At 35.2% G+C, this 12,878-nt stretch overlaps 1 protein-coding gene across 1 annotated transcript; it reads right to left on the reverse strand.

The window, feature by feature from the left end:
• Positions 1-1,047: 1,047 nt before the first annotated feature.
• LOC131629104 (clathrin heavy chain 1-like) lies at positions 1,048-12,729 on the reverse strand. The gene is made up of 30 exons (XM_058899907.1): positions 12,467-12,729; positions 12,147-12,351; positions 11,836-11,924; positions 11,665-11,743; positions 11,399-11,526; positions 9,699-9,797; positions 9,497-9,605; positions 9,089-9,168; positions 8,781-9,008; positions 8,628-8,693; positions 8,104-8,220; positions 7,586-7,783; positions 7,335-7,451; positions 7,132-7,191; positions 6,789-6,875; positions 6,364-6,447; positions 6,124-6,258; positions 5,975-6,037; positions 5,795-5,899; positions 5,592-5,704; positions 5,222-5,474; positions 4,974-5,110; positions 4,619-4,897; positions 3,518-4,520; positions 2,809-3,294; positions 2,525-2,695; positions 2,207-2,392; positions 1,903-2,025; positions 1,706-1,816; positions 1,048-1,620 (listed from the first exon to the last, which is right to left on the reverse strand). The coding sequence occupies exons 1-30, from the start codon at positions 12,506-12,508 to the stop codon at positions 1,459-1,461; spliced, it is 5,115 nt and encodes a 1,704-aa protein (XP_058755890.1). The 5' UTR covers positions 12,509-12,729; the 3' UTR covers positions 1,048-1,458.
• Between the last annotated feature and the right edge of the window lie 149 nt (positions 12,730-12,878).

A 12,878-nucleotide genomic window follows, 5' to 3' on the forward strand; every position in this document is an offset into this window, starting at 1 on the left:
AGAAATAGGAGATTCTGATAATAAAACCTGGTCGTTTTTCTCATCAATGTAATAATAACACTATTCTGTTGCATTTTCGACCAAAACAACTTGAAAAACCCTCTGTTTATTGTTTTTAATTACATTGCACAATGTACCTTGTTTTAAATTGCAATCTTGTAGAGACGGATTTATTTTTATTATTTCATTAACACTAGTACACTTGCTAGCAAATTGTCCATCACATGTTCGAAGATACATCTTCGTAATCTAGAAGTCTTTTTTATTTTTTTCGAGGGTGTGATAACAATCCAAAGAATGCCTTATGCAATTCCCTCTCTTCAATAATGACACCTTCATAGGTCTACTACTTCGATGCCCCATTGTATGTATGCCTGATGGTGATGAGAGTGTTTTTGACAAAGACACCTTTCGATTCAAGTTTAATTTTACGACGATGATGATAAAAATTAATTTATAAAATTGATTCAGTATAAAAATAAATTGAATGTAAATTGTTTTAGGTTTAAATATATTTATATAAAAAGTGGTTGGACAATAAATATGTATGTAAAAATCAAACATAAATTTTGAAGCTGCCATTTTTAACTTCAAATAAATATAATTCTAAAGACAACTTATTCTACTTTACAAAAATCAAACATACTAAAACTAATTATATACCTCTAAAATTACTTCTTATCTTGAATCTAATATAACACAAGTATTTGCTTAAAAACGATATGATACTTATATATATTAAAGTAAATTAATAAAAAAGATTTAATTGAAACAACTAGGTTAAAACAAAAAATTCGTAACTAAAATCACGTATAATGAATACTAAAAGATCACACACATTCTACGGTAATTCATTAAGGATGGTAGCATATGTTTTTACAACAAACTCATCTTTATGGATGTCTTTATTATGGAACAATGATGGAAGTTGAGATTTCAAGTGCTGAAATTAAATAGAAAAAAAAAAAACTGAAAATTCAAGACTTTAAGGAAAGGTAACTGCCATATAGTAGAGATCATTTTTAATATTAGATGGAAAAATATATATACCAAGAAAGAATGAAATTTCCAAGTCCTAATCAGAATACATTTATGACTACACAACTATGAAACCAAATAATAATAGTTAGAAATAATCTATACACGCCGCAACCAAGCTAAAGCCTCAAAAAGATCAACCAGGATTATTAACATCCAGGCTCTAGCAAAAAATGATCAAACAATCCAAAGAGAAAGAAACCAAAAGGAATCATCAGAACTCAAAACTTTCAATGAAGAAATCTGTAATCATTGGATAAGTAGTACCAGACTAGAAGGGATATCTTTGGTTGCCACCATGCCAGATTCTTAAAAACCCTAAAGAAGTCACCTTGAATGCAAAAATGAAATATTCTAAACTATCCAGCTTCGCCAAGAATATTTATGCCGAAATTCTCTGCTCTGTTGTTAATTGAGAGATCAGTAGCCCATTGGAGGCAAGCCATAAGGAGGCATAGGCGGCATCCCCATTCCACCCATGGGCGGTTGTGGTGGGGGAGGGGCATACCCTCCTCCTCCTCCTCCCATTCCTGGCATTGGTGGTGCTGGCAAAGCAAGTGGTAGCAACTGGGCATACATATTCTGGAGATCATTGAAAACATTGTTAATTTCATAATCAAACAAAGTAAAACTGATTGCCATTTAAAAGGAAATTTGAAAAGGGTACCTGTTGAGCAATTACATCCTTCTCTTCCTTCTCCTTAGCTTTCTCCTCATTTTGTGCTTCAATTCTATCCTTGATAAGCTCATCTACCTTGCCTGTATACTCTCGGATAAACTATAGAGCATTTTTAAAAACAGATAGTCAAAAACAAAGTGTCTGTTAATAAATTTAATTAAAAGATTCCCAAGAAAAAAACATACTTGCAAGAGATATGGGAAACAAAAATCAATCATGTTATTCATCCAAGCCAATTCAAGAGCAACATCTGGCCGTATAATATCATAGCAGACAAAGAGACATGATGCAAAACACTCTTTCTTTCCCTGCAAATATATCAAAGTTATTCCATTGTTAAAATTAATAGTGAAGACTTAATCTGGTAGAAGCAAAGATACATCAAAGTGAAGCAGGAATCAAACTCCACCTTGACAAAAGGACCAATGTAATTAGTATCTAATCTTAAAAAACAGAGTTTGATGATTTTAAGGATAAAAAGATAAACACCTTCTCAATAAAGTAGACAAGCAAATCCTCTGAGAGTTCACGGTCACCAGATTGAGAGCAAGTTTCCATACAGTCCTTGTAAAGATTGTCTTTCTTTGACAAAGCAATGGATTGCTTCCATCTTCCTGCTTTCTTATAGATGTATGCAGCAACACGCCTCATTTCAAGAAGTTCGTGCTTCTCAATCTGCACATTTGTATTGTAGAAGGCAGTAAATAATAATTCAAAAATATATACTTCCCACTAACATTTGAATCTCAAAATTTGTTAGTTCCCAAAATATGACAGAAGATAGGTGGGTGGGATTCTCAAATTCACCTTCTGTGCAAGACCTATTTGATCAAAGTTGTCATGCAGGTCTATTGATTCTCGAAGTCTGTCATAGTCCTCTTCCTCAACATAAATTTCATTTAGAGCTTCATTGACAGCAGATACATTATTGCTTTGGACGGCAATCATATAAGGCTTGATCAATTTGAGGTGGCCAGCCTAAGAACCGAAAATAAACAGATATTATTACAGAACAACATTGAAAGCCAAGTAATTATATCAGTAAGATTAAAACTGAATGGATTCGACCATTGGGAATGAGAAATGCAAACCTTCCGCATTATGTCTACTACACGAGTATGGTCCACACGAAGAGCAATCACATTTAGAAGATCATTTACTACTTCAGGATGTTCTTGCAAGTAGAAGTGAACAGCTTTATAGTAGAGTTCCACACTTGCAACTTTAACTATAATATCTTTAAATTGCATGTGGTCCCATGCTTCAGGAGAGTGATTCATAACAGTAGTTGCAGCATTATCATACTCATCATATTGGATGTACAAGTATGTAAGTTCTTTCCAGTGCTGCTGCTCATCACATGCTCGAATAACCTTTGGAATATTAAGCCGGCTTGAGAACAACTTAATGTGTTCCATTAGCTTCTCAGAGCGATATCTTGCGTAAAGAACGCCCAATTCAGTAAAGATTCCCATATGTGCACGCTCCAATCCTAGCCCACTTTCCATTAGAGAAATAAGTTCATTGAAGCATCCTCTGTTTTGATAAAACTCACTAACTTCTTCCAAATCATCCACCTACATAAAATATAGTAATTAATCAGACAACAGAAAGTTAGAGAAAGCAATCTACAGTTTCTGCCACTAGTTTATACTTTCTAGTATTTACTAGTACTTACATCCTTCAACTCGTACTTAAAAAATTACAATTTCTATAACTTTCCCATAGTGAAGTCAGGAAAATCAATCCTCATGTGGAGAAATTTCAAATGTTAAATTCTATAATAGAAAAGCATATTACCTGAATGATGACATTGAGACCACAAATCTGAGCTAAGCGGAATTCCTCAGCATCAACACAGGCGAAACAAACTTCCTTCCAAGTTTTTGAACTGTTTGCTTTTCTGGCAGCATCAACTGCACCCTGAAACTGTTGAAGCTTAACCAATGTGACTGCTAACTTAGCCCAGTTAGAGATAAAAGCAAATATAATTTTTGCAGCCTCATATAGAGCTTCATCATACAAACGGTCTCCAACAACTGGTAAATTGGCAACGTTTGGCATCAGTATAAACTCTTCAATCTCACCAAGCCGGTCAATCTTTGCATAGGCATAAATGAGCTCACTGTCCACTTTGGGCTCTTTGGTTTTCTGCCTAACCATGAGAAGATACTTTACCAGATCATGGTATGCCTCTCCATCTTCAGCGGCCTTTATAACCTCTAAGAAATGAGTTGAATCATCTGCGCGAATGAACGACTCAATTGCATCACTTACTAATCCTTCTCTCAGTTGTGCCTTTGCCACCTGGCTCCAAACAGCATCTTCTTCAACCCGGAAAGCAAATTCCACAGCACGATCGATAGTCTTAAGATTATCTAGCAGAACATTAACAGCCTGAACATTCAAATTAAATTTCTTGAAAATAATAAATGCTTCTTCATATAATTGTGCTTCCACTGCCACCTCCCCAACTGCAGGTCCATCAAAGTTATCCAACCTATTTATGTAGTCCATAACTCTTGAAGGATCTGCCTTTATAGCAGTGAGGATCAGTAAATTTTGCAGATTAAAGTTTCCATTAAAAGCAGAATTTTGTAGCACAATCTTTTCAAGAAGCTCAATTAACTCATGGGGAAGATCGGCAGTCATAAAAGCTTTCACTGCAGCTGAAACTTGTTCAGGACTCTTGCTTTCAGGCAAAGCAGTGGACACCACTTGATCAATCAACTGTCTTCTGAACTCATTTTCAGGATCAAGAACTTTCTCCCAGAGGTCAGCATCCATCCTTTCCACAACATATCTGATACAAACATAAGGAAATAAAGTTAGTGCCTTGTACCAGCGTTATAAAATATACAGCGATATCTTCCTTATAAAGGGAATTCCATGACTATGTACCTTGCTTGGAGTTTGAACAGGGAATTTTTATTAGTAACATTAACAAGCTCATCATCGCATTGCCCTCTTCGGTAAGCAACAACAGCAAGAGTAGGATCTCGCTTCTCACAATATTTGCCAACAACACGAGAATCATAATATGGGTTGGTTGTGAGAAAATGCTCAGGATTGTTGTTGCTGTCGATGATGATTTTACCCAAGGCATTATGCACATGTACATCCTGGCTTCCTTCACTCACAAGATGCTCCAAGAACTGAGTCAGCAAGCGGAGACGATTCCTATACATAAAAGGTGAAATCAGGAAAGGATATTTGCAATGCTACTGGAGAAAGAAGGTACGAAAAACTAGCACACCTCTTCTCACACTCTTCAACTAAAGGCTCAACAGGCAGAAGAGAACGAACTGAAAGTATGAGACCTTTAATGAAATCTTCCGGGCATTCATCATCTAACAACTGTCCTACAACTAGAGGAGCATTTCCAGGATTGACCTAAAAGCAAGAAGTAAAATTAAGTCTCATTTTTAAAAACCACTAAGAAATATTTAAAACATACATATGCTAAGAATCACAAATTAAATAAAACTCTGAAAACAAAGTTACCTTTTGAACATAACCTTCAATATAGCGAAGCATATTGCTGGTATAAAGATAATGTGTGAGATCTGGAACAAAACCAAACCGATCACACACATTAATCAATGGGCGTGCATCAGGAAGTTTAGCCTCCATTAGAAAATTTTTGGTCTTCTCGGCATCATAGAAGTTTGATTCCCTAGTCACGCGCTCTACCTCCTTAATTTGTCCAGTTTTAGCAGCGGCTTCAATGTACTTGAAGTGAATCTCCGGATCCTCACTACGAAAGACAACAACCAAAATTACAATAATTGATACAAAACTAGAAAAGCAGAGCAAACTGTCCAGCGAACACGCGAAATAAGGACATGTTCATTCTCAAATAAGAAAGAAATACCTGGAGCTCAAGTATGAACCCAAGAAAAAATACAGTCCTTCATAGGATTTAAATTGCTCAAAGAGTTTAATGCATGCATCAGCTCCCAGCTGTTCAGAATATTCCTTAGCAGTCTACAAATCACGCACAAGCAAGATTCTCTTATTAACAACTTCCTTGGGAGAAATAAAAATCTTAAAGGCAACATTGTCCATGAATAGTACCTGAACAATTATCTGAAGATTTCCCCTAAGATTCACCAGTAAAAGATCTTTCATACACTCAAGTGCCCATTCTCGAGAAAGGGTTCCAAAGAACTCAACTAAAGACTGGAAAGAATCATATAGTAAGAATCCAAACAACTTTATGAAGGATTAAGACGTTGGAGTAATTGCAATCCAAACCTGTGGCTCAATGGCATGTGTATTCACAATGACACGTTTGATATCTGGCAACTCGCCATAATGCTGCAAATGACACGGACACAAAGATCTTAGAAATCAATTGGACAAGAGAGGTTTACTAAGTAATCAGAAAATTAGAAACTAGGAACCTGAAGAGCACGTATGAAAAGGCCAGCCTTTTCACAGAGTTGTCCAATACGTGGGCGATCGTAATGACTGAACATGCCATTGGCCAATATAGCATCAGCAACATTTGGAAACGTCACAAGATTAATCTCCAGAACCTAAAAATAATACAAAAAATCGCCATTTTTATATAAGTAAAAAAAAACTACATATAATACCATTGAGTTCAGAGACACAGACAACATGACATTAAATATAAAAACCTTTGTTTGAAGATATCCATGTTCAGGTAGGTTTGGCTTCAGCACATCCAACAAAAATGCTGTTGCCTCGCGGATCAAATTCCTCTGAAAATTAACATTAGAAATATATAAACAAAATTTCCAGCACTCAAATAAAATTGTCAGTTATTGAAATTAGAGGAAAATAAATTGGCCAAACCAAGATATTGTAAGTAGTATTACCAAAGGCAATTTCAGGATAGTAAGGAATGGTTTCATATCATTATTAGCATTTCTAGTTTTAAATTATCCAAAAAGAAACAAAAAGAATACAATGGAAAGAAAAGAGTAAAGGTTGTAGACATGATTCTGTGTTTTTAAAATCACATCTGACTTATAAATGATACGAGCACCACAAACCAGGCATCTTTCTAAGTTTAAACAATAACAGTAAAATGCAAATAAACCTGAAGAAAGAGATCAGTTATTGTGTTGTAGTCCACTGGGCAACCTCCCTCCATTTGAGACATCATGAGAGCAAAATTTACAGCACCCTGCAATCAAGCAAATTTATAAAAAAAAACAATGATGCTGAAAAGAGAAACAATTCAGAGTGGATTAGCTGGATATAAATGTTGCTGAAAGGAAAACATCATAAGCATGAAGAAACCATTTCCAATTTGGACTATTATTTTGAGCAAGTTCGGGTATGCTCAAACTTTAGAACAAAAATCACTATATCACAAAAGTGAAGCAACTCAGATGGTAAGGCATCAGTTAATAAATTTTGTTCAGAAAAACCCTGCTTACCTGCGGGTCTGTCCGTAAAATTGTTTGCAGAAGGAACATGTAATCAGGTGTATATCCAACCTTCAGCAAAGAAAAAGAAATACTACATTAGAAATATACTACAAAACAAAAAAGACAACATTAAACTGTGGTAAAGTATTATATAAGAATAAAATTATAGTACCTCTAGTTTTATGTTTCTACTTGGCCTAATAAAAAATTACCTGCTTGGAATAAATCAGGATCTTGTCAAACTCCCTCCTCTCCGCAAAAGCTGCAACAACTTTCGGTGTAGCTCTAGCTTTAATATAGATTTTCAGTGCAAGGTCATTATCAACTGTCTGCATTATATGCAAGCCTTATACAAATTAGGAAGGCAAAAGAAAATAAGTACAAAAAGAAATCAGCAAGGTCAGCAATTTAAATTATAAGTTCAAATGAAAAAGAGATAATCAATTTAAATTTCTGTCAGGACCTTCACAAGGTCACCAAGCTCCTCGCTGCATTCCAATTTGTCCTCTGCTAGCCAATTTTCTAACAGATTCTTTTTGTTCTGATTTACGACCAGGCGTGATAGTTCCAACGACTCAAAACCATTCAGTTTACCCCTGGTTAACAGAGTTCCAAAGTACTGCAACAGTGGTGGTGTTTGTCCAGCTTGCACAGGTACACTCTGAAGCAAATTACAGAGGCAAATAAAAAAAAAAGATATAAAGGCAGACTCCAAACCAAATGCATTAACTTGAACAAAGCGACGAATATAAATGTAATTGTGTGGCATGATCATATGTTTATAAGTGGTGACAATTCTCCCTTTACAAGCAGGCAGGTTTTGTAGGGATAAGTTAGGTCCAATTACAATTCTAAGATGGTATCAGAGCCAAGTTCAAGACTCGGATCTCACATCAGACAATATGTCACAAGATCCGGTGAGGGGGTGAGTTAGGTCCAACCACAATTCTAAGAGTAACGATAGTTTAGTGCAAGATATACCTGAAATTTAGCAACTGTATCAGGAGTTCGAAGTATTCCACGTGGAGATTCTGCAGCAAGCTCTGCAGCTTCCTTATACTTGGTCTGAGCAAATAACTCTTGAAAACGCTGAACAACCTGGAAAAGAAAAAGAGAAATTTTACAATCACTAGTGGATAAAATGAAAAGAATATCTATGTTTTTCATTGTTCAAATTAACTAGGTGGAAAAGAAAGTGCATAAAAATATATCTACTGTACATATATTATATTTCACCAACATTAAACTTTTCTGCACGTGCTTTTGATCAAATTTCACTCTTTAAACTGTCAAGAGTGCATTTCAGATACTCTCTATAAGAATAACATCTATGCAAGATACCACATGATGGATAATATATTGTTCAATCATTATCTTGTACTTTTATGTTAATCTCCTTGCTGATATTTGTTCTATTCTGAACAACACTTCTGAAACGCTTTAAGAGCAGCTACAATCTATTGAAACAATAGAAAATGGAACAAACAATATAATAGTTAAGTTACCAATTCTTCTGCACCCGGGAGGTTTCCTCTTTTAGCAAGATTAACAGCAAGTTCCAAATTGTTTAGCTGCAAAATGCCCAAAAAAGTATTAAGTAGATACAAAAAGAAAAGCATTCTTATTTAATCAAAAACACGGTGTAACACATGAAATACCTGGCCACTAACAAAAGGTACAATGGTTGCCTCATTCACAGTAGCTAGCAATACTTGGCCACGTCTATTTATGGCATAAAATCCCCCTTCTGATGATGCTTCTGAGGTCAAAAATATAGGATCGGGACTGATTCGATTTCTGTAAACTGCGGTGGCAGTCTCCATATCATAGACAAATAAAAGACCAAGTTTTGTGATAACATATATCAAGCCATATTTATTTGAAATCTGCACAATAAAAAATAAATAAATATTCAACATAATATCTATTGGGAGTAGAGAATCCTAAATGAAGTTTACACTTATACCTGCATTGATACAGGAAAGTCATCAGCAAAGTCTGGAGGAAAGAACAGATCTGCTTGTTTTTTACTAAATGATGGCTTGCCTGATATCAAACGCCACAATACACCCAGAAGGTGGCAAGAAAAGCATAAGAAGGAGGTACTAATAACGTATACTTATAATAATAGACAATCCATGGAAATCTTATAACAGTATTTTATGTTAGTCTATTTGAAAAACATCTTTACCCCATTTAGAAAGGGTGTTCATATATGTATGATATTTAATGATTCTAAATTAAAGTCACTTAATATCCATTATCTCGTATTTATTAAGTAAATTGATGATAAAAAATCTCTTTTTGTTTTATTTTTATACCAAGTAGGAATGTGCCATTTTGTTGTTAATTGATAATCTAGCCATACTTATACCTGGCTGGGCACCAAGTTCAATGACATGCATCTTTGATGTAACCTGTCCAGCATTAATGCTCTTGGATGCAAAACAGATAAGAATCGAATCCTTATCATTTCCGGTAACCTGCATATTGCATGAATTACAATACAAAATAACATTCAACCTACAAGCCACAGAATTGCAATCAAAATAAATGAATCATAAAGACAGGCGTACTCTAAAAGAGGCAAATGAGGCAGCATGTGCTTCAAGAGCCTGACTCCGTTGTTGATCCACTGCAAAGAGTTGCATGTTTCCTTTTACAAGTTGTGGTCTCTATAACCAAAAAAATTAAATAACATTACTCCAACAATTAATGATTTCAGAAACCTTGATGCTCTAGAATCTGAATCATGGCAAAAGATGAAGTATCCAGAAGCTATTAAACAAGGAAAAGTAAACAGGAAAAGATGTGCGCAATTTCAAATCTTCAAATATAAGTACACAATCAGTTAACTTATAACAAAAAATAATTTCATTTAGGTATGGAAAAAACTGGAGAATAACATTTGAAAAGTAGCTTGAAAGCAAGAGTACCCAAAGTCTTGAACCTTGGTATATTGTGCACATAGTAAGGAAAAACATCAAAAAGTTAAAATGGAAAAATTATATGTAATCTGCAACCTAAAATAGGTTAAGTAAAAATGATACAAAATTAAAGAGCATGGGAAAATGTAGATTTGCACCATCAATTGAATAAGCAGGAAAATAAGCTCAATTAAATTTATTTCATATAAAAAGCATTGATATTTTTATATCTTAGTTTGTATAAACTACCCATAAAAATGACAATAAAAGGTTAAGTAAAATGAAAAATCTTCAAATCAAATTATTTACAACTGAAAGTATTGATACTTACTTTCTGAGTGCTTCAACGTGAAATTCATAAACAAGCTAACGAGCTATATTCTATAACATATTTTGGCATCATATCAACTACAAAACTACCTACTTGCATTTAGGGGTGGGAATAGGCTGGGCCGAGCTAGGCTTTGCCAAGCCTAAGCCTGGCCTGCTATAATATTCAAAGCCTAAGCCTGGCCTGTAGCCTATCATAGGCTTATTTTTTTGGCCTGGGCTTGGCCTTTTTGAAGGCCTGATTGGCCTATTAGCCTACTTAAAAGCCTATTTCATTTGAACATTTGTAAATAAGTCATTCAACTCGTCTTTATATAGACTAACAAATTAAAAGATCAATGAGATTAAATGTTTGTTTGCATTAGTTTATTTGAGTTTACCTAGTAGCATAAATTTTGTGATATTATTTGTTTGAGAGAACTTATCGAAACAACTTGTGACACTGTTCATAAGATTCTTTTCATCTTATTTTCATAATTTCTTCAAGATAACTAAAATTTATTTTTATATTTTTAATTCAAAGTAAAAAATATAATATAATAATAATAAAATTATTCATATGTATTTAAATAGGCCGGCCTCTTAGGCTTAAAAGGCTTTTTATGTGGCCTGTGGCCTAGCCTTTTTAGCTAAATAGGCTTATAAAAAAGCCTAGGCCTTTTCTATTTATCTAAAAAGCCTGGCCTGACCTAGGCCTATGTAGGCTGAGTCGTAGGCCCCTGTTAGTCGGCCTGGCCTATTCTCACCCCTACTTGCATTACACCCATGCACCCATCACAAATATCTTTCTAGAGCATAACATATTGTGGTGAGAATGAGGGGCCGGCAATAAGTTACAACCCAAGATTTTGCAAAAGTGCTTCCACAGGACAGTCAACCCTTGATATAACATAAGAGTGGCAGAATTTGCAACTTATTATTTATAAGTCAACTAACACAAATGCATGGATATTAGGGGGAATCACAGATAAGCCAAAGTGAAAGGCACGGAAAGCTACGATAGGAAAGGTAACACATACCTCAGGAGAACCAGGAGCAATTCCAATCAAAACCAACCACTTTTCACTAGGATCACAACGATAATTGATGATCTGGTTATTTGCCAGATTAGCTGTTCGATCAAACACCTTCACTGGCTCACCATCACCTGAAAATAAGAATGGTAAAAAAAAGTCATAAATTGACTGTTCAAAAAGTTCCAGTAACAGTACTACAAATTTAGAGTCATATCAGAATCAGGTAGAATTTACAAGCACAAAAAAGAAATTAAATAATATGTTTTCACCTTCAATTGACCAATGATACACAGATGTCTGAGTGACTATGCCTAACATCTTTGCGGTTATCCACTTCCAAAACACAACCTAAAGAAAATGAAACACATGATAATTAATAATAATCACGGATATAATTCAACCATCCAACATCCAAATCCAAATCATTTACAAATCCGCACCTGTTGAGTCATTTGATACGATTTCATCTTCGTTTTCGTTTCAATATTAAATACTTGCAAATGATCCTGAGTAGTTCCAGGAACTTGAGCTACATTGACAATACCGCATTCAAATTAAATCAAAAAAAAAAAAAATCCACATGGATTTATCAAATCTAACTCCCTATAGCTAACCAAATCATTTCCTATCACAATTCTAGGATCTACAAATCTAATCAACAATCACAACAATTGAATCATTAATCACATTATCTATTACATAATCCGTAAACGAAAGCTGGCAACATGAATCGGAGCGGTAAAATGTATACCTTTAAGAGCGAGAATTCTGGTATTAGGGTTCATAAGAGCAGAATCAGCAGTGATCGGTCGTCTCAAAGGCTGCATTGGCATATTCATATCAATCATAACAACACTATTGGAAGGACCAGTTTCCCTAACACATATAAACTTCTCAGATTCCATCGTCACGTGAGTGAACGTGATGAATTGCGGATTGATTCCAACGCTTCCCAACTGCAATATCCAAAAACAATCAATCAATAAATTTGAAAATTAATAAGGTGACAATGCTGATTGGAATTGAGATCTGAGGGAGGAAATGGAGTGGAATTGGGTGAAATGGACGAACCGTTAAGGCCTCCTTCATGGTGATGGGGGCATTGGCAGCCATGATTGCGGTGGTGGAGAGATCAGAGGGGGGATTGATTTGGGAATGTGAGAGGGCGAGACTCTGTTACGCTGCGAGATCTGAAGCAGCGAAAGCCCGAGAGAGAGAAACGGAGAAAGGGAGAATGAGAGGGAGAAGAAGAAGGAGTGTGCGTGGAAGAAGCACAGAGAGAAGAAGGTGGTGGTGGTGTGTAATGAAGAGAAGTGTCCTTTCTAAAAATGTTTTTTTCCTTTTTTTTCTGTTATTTATTACGTACTTGCTTACTCGTCATAAGATTCGGACCGAGATAAGAGTTGGTTCGAAGGATTTGGACCTTGGGCCTTAAACCCAATTTAGATGGCACCCGTCAAATTAAACATGACACTCCTCAAAT

This window comes from Vicia villosa, unplaced genomic scaffold, assembly GCF_029867415.1.
Source record: "Vicia villosa cultivar HV-30 ecotype Madison, WI unplaced genomic scaffold, Vvil1.0 ctg.000509F_1_1, whole genome shotgun sequence".
Classification (NCBI taxonomy): Eukaryota; Viridiplantae; Streptophyta; class Magnoliopsida; order Fabales; family Fabaceae; genus Vicia; species Vicia villosa.

What these genes read in the sequence shown, in the direction of transcription:
- LOC131629104 (XM_058899907.1), bottom strand. Translation starts at nt 12,508, where the DNA reads ATGGCTGCCAATGCCCCCATCACCATGAAGGAGGCCTTAACG. An exon ending in CGTATCAAATGACTCAACAG is followed by an intron (nt 11,744 to 11,835) that starts GTGCGGATTTGT and finishes CATTTTCTTTAG; the next exon opens with GTTGTGTTTTGGAAGTGGAT. An exon ending in TAGTAGACATAATGCGGAAG is followed by an intron (nt 2,696 to 2,808) that starts GTTTGCATTTCT and finishes TTCGGTTCTTAG; the next exon opens with GCTGGCCACCTCAAATTGAT.